General features: G+C 45.9%; 1 protein-coding gene across 6 annotated transcripts in view; it reads left to right on the top strand.

Moving 5' to 3' along the window:
- Positions 1–19,055, top strand: part of LOC309442817 (inverted formin-2-like) — a 42,605-nt gene extending 23,550 nt beyond the window's left edge. For 2 of the 6 annotated variants that reach the window (XM_082059077.1, XM_082059078.1), the window contains exons 5-23: positions 459–492; positions 1,511–1,652; positions 1,756–1,897; positions 2,422–3,351; positions 4,553–4,698; positions 4,785–4,846; positions 5,451–5,553; positions 5,638–5,723; positions 5,895–5,995; positions 7,130–7,200; positions 7,314–7,421; positions 8,401–8,471; positions 9,104–9,224; positions 9,792–9,956; positions 10,644–10,746; positions 11,605–11,763; positions 12,203–12,961; positions 14,414–14,473; positions 16,781–19,055. In XM_082059077.1, coding sequence (XP_081915203.1) covers positions 459–492; positions 1,511–1,652; positions 1,756–1,897; positions 2,422–3,351; positions 4,553–4,698; positions 4,785–4,846; positions 5,451–5,553; positions 5,638–5,723; positions 5,895–5,995; positions 7,130–7,200; positions 7,314–7,421; positions 8,401–8,471; positions 9,104–9,224; positions 9,792–9,956; positions 10,644–10,746; positions 11,605–11,763; positions 12,203–12,961; positions 14,414–14,472 — 3,362 coding nt within the window. In that variant the 3' untranslated portion in view covers position 14,473; positions 16,781–19,055. The other 4 variants (XM_082059079.1, XM_082059080.1, XM_082059081.1 and 1 more) reach the window with 4 other exon arrangements.
- The last annotated feature ends 337 nt before the right edge of the window (positions 19,056–19,392 follow it).

Genomic DNA, 19,392 nt, shown 5'->3' with positions numbered 1-19,392 from the left:
TCAACAACATCCACAGCCTTTCCCTCATCCACTAAGCAGGTCACCTTGTCATAGAAGGAGATCAGGTTAGTCAAGCAGGACCCACCTTTCATAAACCAATGGTGACTGGGCTTGATCGCCTGGTTGTCCTGTATGTGCCATTTGATGGCACTCGAGATCATCTGCTCCATGACCTTCCCTGGCACCAAGGTCAGACTGACAGGCCTGTAGTTCCCCTGACCCTCCTTCCAAACCTTTGTGTAGATGGGCATCACATTTGCCAGCCTCCAGTCTACTGGGACCTCCCCAGTTAGCCAGGACTGCTGATAAATGATGGAACGTGGCTTGGTGAGGAGCTCCGTCAGCTCCCTCAGAACCCTTGGATGAATCCCATCCAGCCCCAGAAACCTGTGTCTGAGATCATAATAAATCAGTGCCAAGTAGGTCACAATGCTAATATTTTGTTGTTGTTCTTCTAGGACTTCAGTTGTTGGATATTTTAGACAAGCTAAGGTAAGGATCAGTGTTTAATTTTTCTTTATAAATGACATTCATGTTAATGTGACATTCACGGAAACTTAATACTTATCAGGTGTCAGTTGTATGAAGTGTACGCAGGTGGGGTGGACCATGCTAGTGTGCACCCATTACACAGGAATCGGAGGCATCAGGCCAGCATTAAGATGCTCTCACCAACCACAGTGTCACGGGACAGCTGTTGGTGCAGATGTCACTGACAAAGGCCCTGAGCACAGATGGAGCAAGGCTCAGCAACATCCTCACTGAGGCTGCGTTTTAGACTGAGCCTGAAGTGATGCTGTGCGATCACTGAGCAATTTGCTATATCCTAACCCCTTCACTGCTGGTGTTGGTCCCAGAAGCATCCAGCTAAGACACTTTACTAATGCATATCTGGACATACCTGTTTTTTCAGTTTCTTAATTTAAAAAATTATGTTCTGTCAGAAATACCCATGATAAATTCTAGAATGCATTATATGTGAGTTGCAGTTTTCTGTGTAACTGGAATTGCTCCATTCAACTCCATATAACTAGGGAAAAGAAGATCTTTCAATACAGCCAACTAGCAAGGGCAGAGTTTCTGTACTGAGTGCTGAAAAAGTTTGCTTTAGGGTGTTTGGGGTTTTTTAATCCAATTTTGAGTAACAGAGAAGGAAGTTTTTCAAACAGAAACATCACTGGAAAGCTTTCGATTTGTCTGACCTTCTTAAAAAACAGAAGGTGGCCCAGTTTCAAAAGGTGGAAATGCCACTCTGTTGCTTCAGCTCCAGGGAAAGGTTGATACAAAGTATATACTGGGCCAGGTTATGCCTTGAAAGGTCCCATTCATTTGTATGTGCTGACTGTAAAGGGGTATATTCAGTTCAAGAAAGCATGCACTGATGGTATTTGATCCATTATAAGTAAGGTAGAGTTGGGGTACTTTCAACACTGACCGGCTGAGTCTGAGATGCAAAGAGATAAAAGCCATTTAAAAAAAAATCGTGAAAATGAATGCTGTAATATTGCAGAAACATAGAGGAGGAGGATCTGCTTATCCAGTGTGACACATTTGAGGAGTTCAAGATAGAAGATGACGAGGAATTGTTAAAGATATGTGATGGGATAAACATGAACGATCACCATGAAGTCTTTTCATCTCTCTTCAATAAAGTAAGCAGGCCCTCATGTGGGGCACAAAGTCATGCAATGACAAAGTTAACACACTTTGCTTGGAACCAGCCTTGCGATGATGGAAAGCTGCCCTGTCTTCCAGGTGAGCCGGTCTCCGGTCTCCATCCAGCTGCTGTCCATCCTCCAGAGCCTGCTGCACTTGGAACCATCTCATCACTCCAGCCTCCTGCTGTGGGAGTCCTTGGACGCAGTAGTGAACAGAGCCCTTTTGCTTGCAAATGACAGTAAGAATGACATTTTCATCCAGCCTTGCACTCTCCTCTTGTTTCCCTTCGTCCCACCCAGTGCCCCCAAAAGTCCTTCCCAAATGCACAAGAAATAACCTGTGGGACTTTCTAAGAGCTGAACAAAATCTGGGACAAAGCTACACCTGCTGCACAGGGTCAAGTCTTGATGCAAAACTCCAGCCATGCAGATGCCAGTGGGAGCCGGTCATTTAGAAGTGGGCTCAGGATTCACCATTTATCTTACTTTGAGGGTTGAGTCCTGAGCTTTGGGTAGCGGGAATCCGTTCTCATTGGCATCCTGACACTGGTGCTGGCTAGTCTTAGGGGCAGGCATGCTCAAAACAGCATTGATGGGCCAAGACCGTGGGAAGGATATTGCCTGGAAGCTAAAAGTGCAGTTGTGTAAAGTGACACCAGGGAGTGGGCACTGTGGCTCCAGATCTGCTCCTTGGTGGGTGTCAAATAGCATGAATCAAGCTTTGGGCCCCATCCCCTTCTCTGACACTGGCTTGTTTCTCTAGTCCAAGCAAACACAGTTGAAGAAGTCATCGAGAGGCTGCTGTCTATCAAGAAACATCCAAACAAGCAAATGCGAGCTGAAAACCAGCTGTCCGGGAGTGCAAATGGAAGCATCCAGGCTGAGCTGGAGCCATGTCTACGTACATCTCGGACCCCAGCAGGATCATCAAACCCCACCAAGACACCAGCACCTTGCTCAGGGCCACCTGCCAATGAAAAGAAGATCTCATCCTCCCAGTTCACAGGCTGCTCTGTTTTGCCAGAGACATCTAACCCTCTACCGAATGCTGCTCCTGCCCAGGCACCTCCACCCGCACCACCTCCACCCCCTCCCTCTGGCACAGCAGCTGTGACCCCCACATCTCCCATGATGAATGCACCTCCAGCCCCTCCACTCCCTGGCATCCCTCTACCCCCAGCCCCATTGCCCAGCATGGCAGGTATCCCCCCACCTCCACCCCCCTTGCCCAGCATGGGGGGCATCCCTCCTCCTCCACCCCCATTGCCTGGCATGGTGGGTATCCCTCCTCCTCCACCCCCATTGCCTGGCATGGTGGGTATCCCTCCTCCTCCACCCCCATTGCCTGGCATGGTGGGTATCCCTCCTCCTCCACCCCCATTGCCTGGCATGGTGAGTATCCCTCCTCCTCCACCCCCACTGCCTGGCATGGGGGGCATCCCTCCCCCTCCACCCCCATTGCCTGGTATGGGGGGCATCCCTCCCCCTCCACCCCCATTGCCTGGTATGGGGGGCATCCCTCCTCCTCCACCCCTCCTGCCCAGCATGGCAGGAGATCATATAGAAGCCGTAGTGGCCTCCCAGGTCAGCTGCCCCCTCGGCTTGGGCAGACCTCCCCGTAAGGCAGTGAAGACACCAACGTTGAGAATGAAGAAGCTGAACTGGCAGAAGCTGCCCTCCAACGTGGTGAGAGGTGGGTGCTTCTGGCATAATGTCACTGCTGCTTTAGGGGTGATCCAGGGCAAAAAACACTCTCTCTGAATTTGTCAAGTGTGGTTGACTCCATTCAGATACAGAACTTCCCTGATTTCTATTACATCTGACCTGCAGACCTTAAATGAGTAATAGTAACACAAAACTATTAATATAATAACCATTCCAACTCAGTAGTTAGGAATAGCTTGTTTATAACTAAAATTATTTGAAATTAAAATAAGGGAATATTACCCTAATCCACCTGACATGCCTTAGGCTTGAGTTCTCAACAGGCTCTGATCTGGGTTCCTCAAACTTCAGTTCCCTAGTTCATCTATACTTGTATCTGTCTATATTAAAGTCATGAGTAAGAGTGCAGGTAAGGATCACATCACAGTCCAAGGACATTGAAAGAATTGGGGAGCCATGAGAATCAATGACTTGTCTCTTGATTTTTGGATCACATTTCCATCTCCTAGTGAATCCAAAGAGCAGCATGAAATGTGAGGAGAAGCCAGGACAGGCAATGTCAGCTTTGTCCTAGACAAGCAAGGCATCCACTGCATGGAAGCTGGCACAGGCGAAGTCTAAATAAGGCTTGTTTTCAATCACAAGAACAGTTAATTGTTCAGATTATTTCAGCAGAGACTTTTACAGGCATGTTTGGGTGATTTTTTTTGTTTGTTTGTTTTAAAAAGATGTTTAAAAAAGTGCAGTGGTAATTAATTCAGGGAGTCCTATAGCCAGCATTATACAAGGATGCTTGGTTATAAAATGAAAAATAGAGGAAGGCCAATGTCAGAAAATGTCCAGGTTGTGACCAATCCTTCAGCTAGGATGCAAGGAAGTAAAAATCACCTCAGCCATGGGACTAGAAAAGGCCGATGTCCATTTTGCCTGCTCCAGGGGAGAATGCAGTTGTATAGGGATGGATGGGGCTAGACGACCTCTGTGTGCCCAGTGTTGCATCCCCTTTCCAGCACATCTCGGGGTAAAGCATCGGGTTTAATTACTCTTCGGGCCCTTTGGATCCTGCCTGTGGGACTTGTTCCTTCTAATTATCATTTGTCCGGGACTTATATGTCTTTTCTTATTTCATCCATCTGAGAAGTGTCCCATTGAGCAACTCACATTGCCCCAAAAGCCAGGAGCTTTCAACCATCCCTGTAGCCAGCCTGAACTCTGTGTCTTTTTTTCAGAAAGTCACTCAATGTGGGCTTCAGTGAGCAGCAGCAGTGAGGAAACTATAGAGCCCAATTACACAAGCATTGAGCAGCTGTTTTGCTTTCCACAACCAACCCCCAAGGAGAAAACGGCTGCACCAGTGAAGGCAGAACCCAAGGAGGTGAGGAGGTCCCTCCTGTTCTTTCGAATAAAGATCGCTGCAGACAGCTCATCTAATATGAGATATCTTCTTTTTCTTTAATGAAGATCACATTTTTGGACTCCAAGAAAAGTCTCAATTTGAACATATTTTTGAAGCAATTTAAATGGTAAGATTTGGCAAATTTTTGTGACAGTTGACAAAACTTTGAGCAGGTTTTGTATAGTGTCTGGAAGGTCCTAATGAAATCTATTCTAGCCAATCTGCTTTGGTGGTCTGTGTTACTGAAACATCTGAATATTCCCAGTTTGTCCTATACTGTCTTTAAAATACTGGGTTTAGTATTTTACCTACAACATCCCTAGAAGTTGGAAAAGCATTATATCTCCGTATTACAGATGAAGTTGTGGCACAAACTCTTAAGGTGACTTAGGCTGCGAGATACCTCTGGAGTTTGAACCCCTCCTCAAAACAGGGCCAGTGGGGGAGTTAAGAATTAAATAATCAATCAGATGTGCAGAGACAGTCATCTAAGTTGCAGGATTGATCTCTGGCCTTGAGTAATTTGACCATGGCCAGAAACAAAATTTGGGCCATAGCAAGGATCCTGGTCCCAATTCTGGGTTAGTCATGGGGACACCTCTTTCCTTTTGGGTTATGGCGGCTCTCACTGGGGAAAGCATGGAGCAATTGCACAGATAAATCTTGGTACCATAGGATTGTGAAAGAGGGGTCGTTTGGGTGATGGCTGATTGTGCTCCTTCTCCCTGCAGCTCCAATGAAGAGGTAGTTGCCATGGTGCAGAATGGAGACCGGACCAAATTCGATGTTGAGGTTCTCAAGCAATTGCTGAAGCTGCTGCCTGAAAAGCATGAGGTCAGGAGGAAAAATGATACCCTTGGTTCACAGAGCATAACATGCAGTGCAGTCCTGCAGTCTTGATTCTTTATTTCTCATTAGATAGAAAACCTGAAGGCCTTCAAAGAAGAGAAATCCAAGCTAGCAAATGCAGACCAGTTTTATCTTCTCCTCCTTCAGATTCCCAGGTAAGTGTGTTGGTCATGAAGTTCAGCCCAATCTTGGTTTACCTCTGAGAAGTTTAAGTTCATTTTAGTGATGTTGTGGTGTTGACAGACTTCATGGTGATGTGGGAAGAGGGCCACTGGGCTGGCCAAGATCACAATGCCTTTAAGCTTTGAATCAATCTCCATCCTTAGCTACCAGCTGCGCATTGAATGTATGCTGATCTGTGAAGAGACCACCGTTGTGCTGGACATGATTCAGCCGAAAGCTGAAGCCATCCGGAGAGCCTGCGAAGGTAAATTACTTGTTCTGATTTCTGGATCTTACTTATGATAGGAAGCTGTAAATCCACAGAAAACTCCCTTGGACTTCTGCAATGAGTCTACCCAGCCCCCAGAATCTTCTGCAGAATATGGGATGCAGCTCTAGGTATCTCCACTGATGGGACTGGAGATCATTTTCCCTCACCCTCAGGCCTCTTTTTCTGTGGCAGCTGTATTCCTCTGAAACACTTCCAATGGTAAAGCATTGGAAGCTTGTCAGCCCTTTCAAAGGAGCTGAATTTAGGCAGCAGAGCTGGCCCTGTTATAGCTAATCCATACAGCATTATTTGCCACATTAAGACCTTCTCACAGCAATTTGCTGCCAGAAAAGTGTGCCCCAAACTTCCTCCAGAAAGTAGTGATGCTTTAGTTTTTCCCTGCCTACAAATGGAACCAGAAGAGAAAGTTTTCTATTATGGGCACCTGTCCTAAAGAGGTGGTTCTCCCAACTCCTGCTGGGCTTTCTCCAGATGGAATTACAACTGCCTGCTGCAATTAATTGAAACTTCCACCAATAAGTGTCTTCCCAGCAGCCCGCTTGTCTTTTTGGAGCTATTCCTGCCTCAAAGCTGAGTGCTTCAGAAAGCACATCACTGCAGCACCCTGTTGTAAGAGCAAGGACAGGGACTGTGCCCTTCATGCCCTGATAATCACCTCCACCATGCGAGACCAGGAACAGGGTGAGCAGCGGGGTTTTAGCAGCGGGCACGTAATCACAGGGCTGTCAGAACTGGCTTCACTGCACAGCTGAACAGTCTCTGCAAAATTAAAATTACAGCCCCATTACCCTCACCCACACCGGGGTAAATCAGTACTTCTAAGGAAAGCGGTGAGTTGGTGGCTTTTAGAAAGTCCAACACCATGTTATTTTCCATTAGGAATGAGTCTAGATGTAAAGAAAGAAAGAAGCATAAGTCAACAAAAACTTTTACAACTTCTGGAACTGACTGTATGTAGAATCAGTTTCTCTGCAGGTTGAGCCACTGGGTCCAAAGCTGAAAAATCAGGTTTGGTTTGTTGGAATTCAGAATCCCAATTTCAGTGCAGTTTAGGAAATGTTCTGGTGTAACAGAGGCTTTTGTTTAAAAGTCCTTTATGTTTTTCAGATCTTCTGAACAGTCATCGCCTGCCGCTTTTTTGTCAACTGATTCTCAAAGTTGGAAACTTTCTGAACTATGTAAGGACCTCTTTTGTCATGTTCTCCTGTCATTACAGTATGTGGATGATCTCCTTTAGGGTTTTAATTTGGGTGGACATGGGAGTTACATCTGCTTTCTTTCTGTCTTGTAGGGAAGTCACACGGGCGATGCCGATGGGTTTAAAATCAGCACTTTACTCAAACTAACAGAAACCAAAGCAAACCAAACCCGCATTACACTGCTCCATCACATTCTGGAGGTACCACTGCCAAGCCCTGGGTAATAGGGAACAGGGAGGGTTTTATCATGGATTAACTATTTCTCCTGCTCTACTCTCGGTGAATGCCACATGAGTATTCGTATTCTCCCTGGCCAGCTGCAGAGTGTCACAAGTTGGGAGTCTCTGATTCACTTGGGCTGATGGAGGCTGCTTGTGGGCACTACTCAGGGAGCTCTTTATTTGAAGGCTTGTTCTGTTTTCCTCTGGCATCTTTTCCCACGGTGTCTGGAATGTCCTTTTTTCATATTTGTGCAACCTGCACATCATCAGCTGCAAACCACAGAGCTACCAAAGCTGTCCTGGCTGGTCTGTACCCATTCAGCCTTTCTGCCTTTCCACGGCCTCTCCCTTTTCCACTAGACTATGCTTGAGCTTTTCATGCTCTTCTCCAAGCCCCCATTGCTTTCTTCTTCCCTGAAATGCTGTTTTTTTTTCCTTTTTTCCTCCATGCCCTGCCACTTTCATTCACCAAGGTCTCTCCATTCCAGTTATACATGTTCAAGCACTGCTTTAGCTGGCAGCAGCTTCAGCAAGCACAACCATGAAAGTAAATTATGCAAATAAGATTCAAGCCATTTTGATACCCTCCTGGGACCATAGGAATTGTCAGACTGCATCAAAACACAGTCCTGCCTCCTCCCATGGCTGGGAGTAGGTGTCTCAGAAGAGGGTAAGAAGAGCTCAGCAGCAGGTCAACTTTGCTTTGAACTATTCCTCAATATTGAGTGCTCTTGTATGTTTTTATAGCCTGGAGCAATGCCTTCCCTTTCGGAATGTGCAGTCCTGTTTTGAATGCAGCTTGGCTGTGCAAGGAAAAGCAAACTGCAGAGGGGTGGCAGCAGCAGGACATGGCACAGTCGTCCTGCCCAGGCATTTCTGCCCATCTCTCTTCCCCCCAGCTTCCTTTCTCAGCTCCTGCCGCACAGCAAATAACGCTTCTTTCTCTCTTCCACTTCAGGAAGTAGAAAACAGACACACGGACCTACTGGAACTGCCAAAGGATCTTGAATATGTATCAAAAGCAGCAGGGTAAAATTGTGTGTCATTTCCTTCGAATTAAAAATAAATCCCATACACATCAACAATGTACCAGAAATTAGGACACGCGCAGCTGGTATAGCATATTAACAAGATGGCATCTTATTTAGTTTTAACCAAAAAGATTTGGTTGATGAATGTTGAAACCCCTTTAATATATATTAGTTCTACTACAGCTGGTAACACTTAGGGCTGAAACTTGCAGAACATTCAGTTAATTCTGCCTCCCAGGCCCTTCCAAAATCTGCACTGCCTTTGTGGTAGCAGGAGCTCCTGACAGCCAGCTACCCAGAAGCATTCTTGAAGGGCCTTCAACCAGGGGAAATGAGCTAATGCTGAGCTCTGACGGTGAATGAGCCTTTTGAATGAGCAGACTTTTGAGGTGGGGGGCATTCTTCTACTCAATACACTAAGTTGTAGGTAGACCTGGCCACTTTTTCAGAAGCCCCGTGAAGAATGCTGTTTTTCATGAGCTTGCACTGTACGGAGTTCAGAACTCAGGTTCAGTTCAGTGCAGTGGTGGGAAGCAGAGGGACAATGAAACAGCAGCTCAGACTTGTCCTCTCTTTGGTCGGCACGGGATGCTGGAGTGTCAACTAACGGGAGGTTCTGTGTCATTTCAGAATTAATCTTGATATTATACGCACGGAGTCCAGCACCAATTTAAAGAAGCTGCTGGAGCTTCAGCGAAAAGTCTTATCATCAAGCGACAATGTGAAACAACAGTATGAGAAACCTATACAGGTCAGTAATGGAGCTCCCTCATGTCTCCCACATTGCACACACAGAGGCAGTGCATGGTACATATGCAGGTGAGGAGGCTCATGAGGGGGTGGAAAACATTGCCACAAGACATGCTCTCAGATTTGGAAATAGACTGTGATGCCACACAACTCATCAGTGTTTGTTTGCCACCTCCACCCCAAACCTAGTTACCATTGTCAGGGCCATTTCTCAAGGCCCCTGTCCCAACTGTTCTCTTGACTCTGTTGTGTGACTCCTCACTTTAAGTGAAGATGTTCACCCTCTGTGTGAATCACCAGAGTAAAGCCCTTGTCTCAGGATTAAGCTTTGCATTGAGCTTTCCATGTCTTGCTCAAGCCACCCCTGTAAACTGGCACAGCATAGTCACCAGGAGCAAAAGTCATCTGCAAAACAGCTTCTTCCCACCTTATAAGCTCTGCTGCAGTTAAAAGCCAGGACCCAGGGTCTTGCTCCAAGCTCTTAATGTTGATATTCTTTTTTCTTTATGTGTACTTCCCTCATTGTCCTCTGGATGGTGCTTTACTGTGTATACCAAATGCATTTCAGGATAGCATTGATGCCTCCAGAAAGCTGGAAGAAGAATTTGAAACTATTGAGAGGAAGAGAGAAGAACTTGCAAATTATCTCTGTGAAGATCCAAGCAAGTTGTCCTTAGAGGACATATTCAGCACCATGAAGACCTTCAGAGACCTCTTCATCCGAGCCCTGAAGGTTGGTGTCTGCACACATGACACTGAGCATCCCTAGTTCTGGTGCACGCCTCTGTTCTGATAGACAGGAGTGGGACAGGCACCCAAATTTGGTGGGGGAAAGGTGCTGGTTATGGCCTTCTCCTTTCAGCACTTGGCAAGAGGTCACCTGGGGAAGGGGTGTCTGATCCCTGCTCCACTGCATCCTCATGCAGTGCTGGTGCTTCTGGCCTGGTCCAGATTTGGTATTTCAGTGCAGAGTTGCAAAGATGCTTTGGACTCAAGTTCATAATTTTTAGAGGAACTGGCTTACAAAACTTAACCCTTCACTCCAACCTGAACAAACAGGCTCAGAAAAGGGACGGATAGTAAAAAAGCCACCAGTTTGGAGGAAGTCGTGGCTTCAATACCTTCCATTTTTGCCTCACTAAAGGTCAGGCAGATCTGCACACTGGTAGCAGCTGTGTTAGGTGGATCACTGCTGCCACCTCCTACTGGGACGTGGCAGAGTCCTGCCCAAGCCAGCGGTCTCCCTCTCACCCTCTTGGCAAGACAGGCCTTATTCCCCATGCCACTTTTATTTATTGCACAGGATAAGGCCAGAATTTCTCTTCCTTCTTTGCAACCCTCTGCAGATCATGTTTCTCTTCATTGACTTTTCTAGCGGACATTTAGCCAACTTTCTTATGTCCCTGTTACCTCACTGCAGGAAAACAAGGACAGAAAGGAGCAAGCTGCCAAAGCAGAGAAGAGGAAGAAACAGCTGGAAGAGGAAGAGGGGAAGAGACAGAAGGGAGAAAATGGAAAAGTCAGTGAGTATATGAAAGGGCTTCAAAAAAGAGAGATGAACTTCCAATCCCAAACTGGCTGGGAGAGCTGACAGGAGCTCGTGGCTCACCCTGCTTTAATGGACCAGTAGTGGTAATTTATTTTGTGGGTTTCCAGGTGTTGGCTGACTAAAGGCTTTTAGATGTCTCACAGCCATAGCTCAGACGGACTTTTCACAGTTGCAGCTGGGCAGAGAAGTTAATTTTAGGTTTGCTGACTGAACAGCAGAGAAACAAAAATCAAATTGAAACATTTCTGTTAACTTTTTCAGTTTCTAAACATAGCTTTTGAATCCCAAATCTAACAAGCAACATTTGACTTCTCCCCCCTCTCCAAAATCCCTATATACACTTGAATAGTCGCTCTTCACCACAGACTTCTGATGTCTCAAAAATCTTGCAGATAACTTCAGTCTGCCTTTCTCTAGATCAAGATGAAAGGCACAACTGAAAAGTACAGTTGAAAGAAGATGAGAGGAAAGCATTTTTTTCCCCTCTATCCCTACCCTCCCCCCCAAAAAAGGCCTCCACCAACATGGATAGCAAACAGGAGCTGTTTCAAGGTCATGGTACAAACAGGTGCAAGTCTGGGCAGAGCTGGTGCCACTCATGCCAGCCCGTAGCACCAGACTTTGGGGTAAATCCTTTGACTTCAGCCAGGACATGCTGCTGTGGGGCCAGGGAGCATGGGCTGCCCCCAGGCCTGGCATCTGAGCCTGGCTTTTGCCCAGTGGTTGCTTTCAGTGGGACAGCAGTACCCACCCCCAAGCTATAGCCTCACTGCAATGTGTCCTTCTGCCCCATCTTCTGGGCAGATTTAACACCCATCTCTCTCTATCCCAGTTAAGAAGGGGATGGTGAAGCAGGAGGAGGTGTGTGTCATCGATGCACTGCTAGCCGACATCAGGAAAGGGTTCACGCTGAGAAAGACAAAGAACAGACACGAGTCGGATGCAATTCCTAAAACCTTGCCTGCAGAGAGCCCGGAGGAGAACCAGTCTGGTAAGGACACAGACCCAACTGTACCTGAAGCTATTCTTTCCCATCTGCCTCTGAGTCTGAGCCAAGCCAGCAATCCCAGCTGGTTCAGGACTTTACAGGTGGGTTCCTTTCTCCTGCCATAGGTTTCCAGGCACCCTTGCAAGTCTGAGGACTTCCATGGAAGTCAGATGGTTGGCAGCAAAGACACATGAACACCTGCTGAAAACAGAGCAGGAGGTTGGGCTGGAGGTTGGAGTCCACCTGGGGTGACCACATGGGGTATGAGGAGGGGAAGCATAAGGTGGATAAAATGGTGCTGCCTTGGCATAGCCACTTTAGGGTCATTTGTCCCTCCACAGGCACCTGCTTGCTTGTAACCTCTCCCAGTGGCAGAAACACCTTGGTGGATCCCAGCTGCAACTCTGCAGCTGTGGCTAATTGCATGTTTTTTTGTTTAAAGGAAAGAGCATTAAGGATCCACAAGCAGCAGAAAAGCAGACTGATAAGGCCAAACCAAATGATAATGGTCATCCCTCAGAAAGCACTCCCACCTCAACCACTGCCCTGATGGAGATGGGTGAAGTTACAAATGCCTCAGCTTCAAACTATGTGTTATCTAAAAACAAAGCTGGAGGAAATTTGCCACCAGAGTCCCAGATGGAAATCCGCTCAGTAAGTTTGGTGGAAGCTGATGGGACCAGTCAGCCCATGCGGGGTGCCAGGATGGAGCAGGCAGAGAGCTGGGCAAGCCTCCAGCCGAGCACAAAGAGTGGATCCATTGCCTTCTCTGTTGCTAATGTAGGCACCGGGATAAGGTTTGTGAGCAGTGGTTCGGGTGCTGCTCTAAAAGACCAACTCAATGGATCCATCCTAGAAGGGCAGGACAAGGAATACCCAGCTGATGGGTCAGAGAGCGACAGGATGGTGCAGGAGCCAGAAACCCAGCTGAGCGAGGCTGGAGGTGACTCTGGCAGTGCTCAGTCTGCTCCCTGTGATGAGGCTCATCAGGCAGAGTTGAAAGAGATGGCGAAGGAAAATGAAGACCCTGGAACAGACTCACTGCTGGACACCTCTCAAGAGAAGTCTTTCTCAGAGGAACCAGCCACTGACTCCTCGTGTTCAGCAACGCTCCCCTCGGAGCACACTCACACAGACAGGGAAAAGCAGAGGCCACCTGGAAAACGGAGGAAGAAGAAGAGGCACAGCAAAAACTACTCAGGTAGCCTATTTTATATGTAGTCCTTGGGAACTGAGTTAAACTGGGTAGGCTTCCTCATATATTTGTGTCTGTTTCTCCCCACTTTGAGGTTCAATGCCCCCTGCCCTTAGAGCCACACTGTTTCATGGAGCTGTCATTTTTTAAACCCAAAAGAGATGTAAAAAGAAAAACAGTAGCATTGTTTGTTCTCTTGACATTTATAAGTAGTTTATAAAGGGGTAATGATGAATCAATAATTAAAAAGCCCATTACACATATGCAGTAAAGATGGCAATAAGCACATCTGTCAAGTGTGCTGAAGACAGCTACAAGGCACGGTTATGTGCAAACAAGAGCTCCATTAGGACTCCAGAGCAGTGATTAAGAGCAGTTAATACTGGGTACTTAATCAGCAATCACCCGCTCTCAACTACTTATAGACACATAAAACCAGCAACATCAGCACTGCCGTAGGGTTGTTTGGTTTTCCCTCCTAAGCCTCATTTCAAGAGCATGTGTCCTGCAGTAACTTGACAGACTGCCCCAGGGGTATTTGAGGTGGCTTCTGAACATCAGGCCCTGGCACCATCACTGCAGGGTGAGGAGAGAAAGTCAACAATTAAAAAAAGAGCATCTTGCTGATGCTTTTGCAAAGGATCATATTTGACCGCATGAATTGGTCCCTTGCACTGGGCTGGTGCTGGGAGAGAGCTCGGCCAGGGGTGTGGAGCCACCCAGGTCTCTGCCTCATGGTGAATGTCCACAGGTGTTCCCAAGCCTGGGAAGTGCTCTCCCGAGCTGAAGCAACACTTGGGTGGGTACTTTAATCCCAAACTAGATGTGCCTCATAGGGAAGGCACAGGAGTCTGTCAGCCTTTAGAAAGGTGCAAAATACCGTCCAAAGCCTGTTTTTTTGCAAGATCCTGGGGTCAAGAAAATGGGCAGGAATGTGATGGAAGTCTGTTTTGATCAATGGTTAACGTTTTTCCTTCTAAAGAAAGTGGAGGAGAGATGAAAGGAGGGTTTGAATACCCACTGCTGAGAAAGGCAGCATGGGCTGAGCATCTTCCATGAGGGACTTACCCTTATAATGCTGGCACACCCTGGGGCCATAGTTATTTACATTTCTAAACATACCACTTTTCCCTAGTTAAAAACCAAGCCACAAACCAGAAGTGGTTTCCCAGAGCAGTGGTTCCCAAAATTGCTTCCCAGGAGGCAGCAGGAGCAGCTGCATCCCTTGGAGCACCCCGTGCTCCCAGCCATGGTGATGCCCTCCTCACACCTGAAATTAGTGTTTCTGGCTTAGAGAACTGACCCCCCACAAAAGCCATGAAGCTCCCTGGGCATCCAGGAGTGGCATCATTGAAACCTCTCTGCTACTAGACAATGTTTACATCGTAAAATGTTCCCTGTTGTTACATTTGCCTTGCTATGATCAGCTATATTTAGTGTCTCTCTTTTGTTTAAAAGCAGAGGTTGAGACTGATACTGGAGATAATAAAACAAAAAAAGGTTGTGTGGTACAATGAGGTAGGTAAACTCACAAAGGTGTTTCTATGTGAACTAACCACAGCATTGGGACTTTACAGACCTAATCAGTATTCAGCATATCAGCTAAGCTTTTTGTCTTTGTGTCTAATCACAAATACATGTAAAATAAATTTGTTACTCTGATTTTTACTCTCCAGGGTGTTGATCTTGCGTTGAGTGGAGTCAGTGCTGATCTCCCTTTGACACAAGGTCGCAGCCCTCATGTCTGTCCTCTGTGTCAGCAGCAGCCGCCGCCAAACCTCCTTTCCCGCAGACAATTAAAAGTCATTATTCTAACCAAGTGAATCCAGCTTCATGTGATAAACAAAGTCCTTGCTTTGATACCATTATTTTCTCAAAAACTGTAAAAATGCAATTTCAGTACCTACTTTATGCAAATAACAACGTTTGTTTTGCTTGCTTTTAGCCGCGTCCTACAGCACCATTTAAATACAGGTATCTGGAAAAGGGAATAAAACACTGGACCTGGGGAGGAGTATTAGTTGGGGCAACATAGCAGCTCCAGCTCAAAGTCAAATTCAATTCCAGTGTTGCACGCAGTTTCACATTGTGCAAACAGACGGTGCATACTTATGAGCATTCATACAGCTTTCTAGGATGGGGGTGGTGAAGTGTAATTTGGTTTTTGTCGCCTAAAAAATAATACAGCTAAGCCTAACTTCTAGAGAAACTGTGTACCGACTTCCCTGCATCCTTCATGGATGCTGGCAACATACAGTTGACCCTCAAAAGAAAACTTAAGGCACTTCAGGATGGGACCTTCATTTGCAAAACTTTGCATGTTTTTACAGCAAGTGGGAAGAAAAGCAAGAAAAAGAAACAATCGAAACACCCACTGTACTGAAATTGCATAGTTACACATTGTCCTTTCCGTGCTGATGAGTATCTCTTATGAACTGAATCAATAATGTCAAATCTCTCCCTGTCTCATTTCCTGAAAGGAATGTATTTATTCTCCAGTATCCCCAGTGCCTGGGGCTGGGAGCCCAGCCAGGAGCCCTGGTCCCACACAGCCCAGCAGTCCCAGCCCCTGGGGTGCCAGAACAGAGGAATCTCTGCAGGATTTCCATACAGGGTTGCTTTTGTTCCTGTACCTGAAGCATCATTGCTAGCAAGAGAAAAGCAGATATGAATTGGTAGTCCTGACTGCTCCTGCCTTCCTCTTGGTTCTTTCCGTGCTGTACCACGGGATTACATCAAGTGGAAAAGGGAAGTAGCTCTGTTGGTTTAAAAATACTAAGGAAGATTTACAGCAAGAGCAGAAAATCGTAGCAGTGAGGCACGAGTAAGGAATACGTCAGGACCAGTCGTTGTGCTGCACAGGGAGGGCAGCTGAAAACATGAGTTAAGTGTAACTTGGATTATGTATGTTTTAAGCACAGGGATTCCAGCATGCAGGCTTAAAAAAAGTCATATTTGAAAAAAAATTAGAGGCTCAGACAGACTTGAATTCACCTTAGAAGACATAGGAAAGCAATACAGAGGAAAGCATGGACAAACAGTACCTTTATGGAGTGACCGAGTCAGGCTGGAGTTTCAGTGCATCCTTGGAAACGCAGCGTGTGGCACAGCTGTATCACACCAGCAGCACCCAGCTGTGCCTCAGCACCAGGGCAGAGACGAGCTGCACCTTGAAACCTGAAATTAATTCCCTTTTTCCTCTGTTCCCGTCTTTGTGTCACTTAGAAAAGTTAGGGGAAAGAAAAGTCTTGAAAGCATAAGTCCATAAGCAACCAGGCTTTGGCTATTTCCCTGCTCACAGATGTACCTGATTTATTCCCTAGAAAACAAAAGAACAAACCAAACCAGGAGCACAGGTCAGTGCTCGAAGACAGCAGCCTGGTGTCCTTACCTTCATGTCTGTCATTAGAATGGTACTTGCTTTGGTTGTGGAGTGGGATAGGATCTTGAAAATGACAGTGTGCTGCCCCGACTTTCTGACAGTCCTGATAAATCCACTAGATTTGGTAAATTCAGCAAGGTAATATCTAGAATTGTATTCTGATATTCTTCTTGGAAAATGCAAGACTCATGTTGTAGGACTGAACTGGCACCCAGCTTAAAAGAAAAGTTGCCCAAATGCTTGAACATCAGGATCAGTTCTGGAAACGTGGGTTCTTTGTTAAGTACTTAAAGATTTAGCTTTACCTGTTTTCAGGTTGTCTGAAGAATATGCAACTTGTTTCTCTAGTAGCACCCCAACCATTAGATATATACACATGCAAAAAAAAAAACCACTTCTATTTTATAGCTGCAAATAGTTTGCATTTCTCCTTTCTCCTGCAGGTGTCACGGCGAGGCAGAAGATATAATGGAGACCCAGCAAACCTCTCCCACGTCCGCAGAGCGCTGCCAGCTTCTCAGAAGCCGGGTTCTGCATCGCCAAAACGCCACCGCGGTCACCTCTGCCTCACCAGGACGCACCGCATCTCCTCCCACAGCCTTTCGCTCCCCTCCCCAAGACGCAAAGAGCGTCCCTGGAGACTTTGGCCCCCTCAGCCTGTACCTTACGCCGGGTGCCCATGGGGACAGGGACAGTTTTTCCTCTGGCGGCCTGAAAGGGTCAGACCTGCCGCCTGCTGTCCTCAGAGCCAAGTCTTTCCACCTGCTCTTAGGCCAAACTCCACTTGAAATGACAGCTGAGTGTGGCCCAAGAAAGGACCGCAGTGTGTAGCCCTCAGAGAAATTTTAAAAATAGCAGTGCCTCAACTAAATTAAGGGTATAAATTAAGCAGTGGCTGTGCCATCATAAGTGGAAGTTTGTTACTCCTTCTTCACATCACCCACTGATGATTCATATTGGACCAGGTCCACGACCAAAATCAGACATATGTATTTTTATTCTCAGTCATTTAAAGCAAGGGAAACTGGTTACAGGGGGAAAAAAACTTGTGGGTTTTTTTTTTTTTAAGTATGTATTTTAGTGAGCATATGGCCATATAAACAGTGTCCAGTTCCTACATCATGCTTATGTGCAATTAAGTTGAAGCACGTCAGTAGCCTTGCAGAAATCTTCTCACATGCACAGATGCATCCACCAGCTTTTGGAGAATCAAGGCCCCAGTTCCTCTTATTAAAGCAACAGAAAGAGATTTATCCAGAATGCTCTATTGGACACATTTCTTTTCAGCTCATCCTTTAGTAAATCTCTGGGTTTGAATTCTGTTGCCAGCTGCTTGCACTCAAGAGCCTCTGTGTTCAAGCTGCAGAAGGTGTCAATTCGTGTTACTTTTGCTTTAAAATTTGGAATGTGCAGTATTGTGTTTTTAAAATTCAGAGCTTTATTTCTCAAGTTTTATAATAATATTGTATCATAGTTTTGTACATAGCTGTCCATTTAAAATGATCTATGTTTGTTAAATCTATGGTGTGATATTTTGCTGTAACATGAATCAAATGGAAGACTGAGTGCATTTAAGAATTATGCCTTTATATGGTAACTCACAGTGACTAGACTAATGTTCAGGTTAAAGCTTATTTTACTTTGCTTAACGGGACTTGTAATGTCCTTGTCGTACTGAAAACTTTGCTGGACTAAGTCAGAAGTTAAACCAAGAATTAAATCACTGGTTTATTTTAACCAAAGTATTGCTATGAGCATATTGAGAATCGGTTAACAAAAGCAAAGAGGAGAGATGAGTTCAGGGGACCCCGCAGAGCAGCACAGCCCCATTGCAGCCGAAACCCTGTCCCCAGCTGGACAAAACAGGCATAGCCCACTGATTCCTGCAGAACCACATCACCCACCCCACGTTTGACTTGCAGGACTGTCTCTGTCACATTTACAGGTTTCCTCTTGTTGTTTACCTCCTCTTTTCCAGTCTCAGAGCAAATCACCCAAGCATCAGCCCTTTTTCTCTTTAATTCAGCTTCTCTGCTTTCAGATTAGACCCCCAGACTACAAAAACCTGACTATCACATTTTCCCAGCAGCATTGCCACCTCCCTGTTTCCAGCAAAAGTCCACAGCCCAGGCCAGCAATGAGCAACCAGCCTCTTCCTCCCCACTCTACTGCTTTATCAATAGGAACAACATCATTTGCAGATTCGGGACTCAGGAGCAGACTTTCTGGGTGGTACTTTACCTGCTGATGCCCCACAGGCTGCTCTCTTCAGATGCTGCAGCAAGTGTCCAGTTCAGGGTCTGGGTCTTTCAGCCGCCCCCATTTCTGCCTAGAGAGAGCAGTTCTTTTCACAGAGCCAGAGGTTTTATCACTCTGCATTCTTACCTTGGTCTTCAAAGAGGGGGCATTTGGCATTATCTTTCGACTGCCATCAAGACTGTATGGAGAAATGGGTTATTTTGAGCCACTGCTGGTTCTTTGTTCCATAGTCATCTGTGAAAACTATATTAAATTATCTATACAATCACATCCCAATAAGCAGGCTGAAGCACAGCATTTATAATTTATTACTCCAGAGTGACTCTGCTTCCATTACAGTGATTATTTAAGAAGAACAGGGAGACAGAACCAGAGCAGTTCAAAGAAAGATGTTCAACTGGGATGTGCAGATTTGCTCCATTTGTGACCTTGAAATAAAGCTCATGATCATGAAGATTTTTCAGTGGTTGCAAGGCCAATTTAATTGCTGGTAAAAACAATGTCACTTGCAGCTACTTCAGCAGATTTGTGGTCATTTAAGCCAACAGTGAGTTTGGACCTCAAAAAAGAATTCTTGTGGTATATTACAGCAACTGCACAGAGTCCAGTATGTAAACCAGCCTGTCAATACTATAACTTTATTGCTGCCAAGTACCTGCATATTCCTTAGTTAAGAACTGGCTATGTGATAAAATGAAGTTATGAAAGAAATCAGCAGAAATCTTTTCCAAGTATTTAACATCAGAATTCAGATATGTTTAATGGGATGGATTTTCAGGGTTTGTTTTTTGCTGGG

Source organism: Streptopelia decaocto, assembly GCF_964273445.1.
Source record: "Streptopelia decaocto genome assembly, chromosome: 7".
NCBI classification, from domain to species: domain Eukaryota; kingdom Metazoa; phylum Chordata; class Aves; order Columbiformes; family Columbidae; genus Streptopelia; species Streptopelia decaocto.
This window is presented reverse-complemented; position numbering and strand designations above follow the sequence as displayed.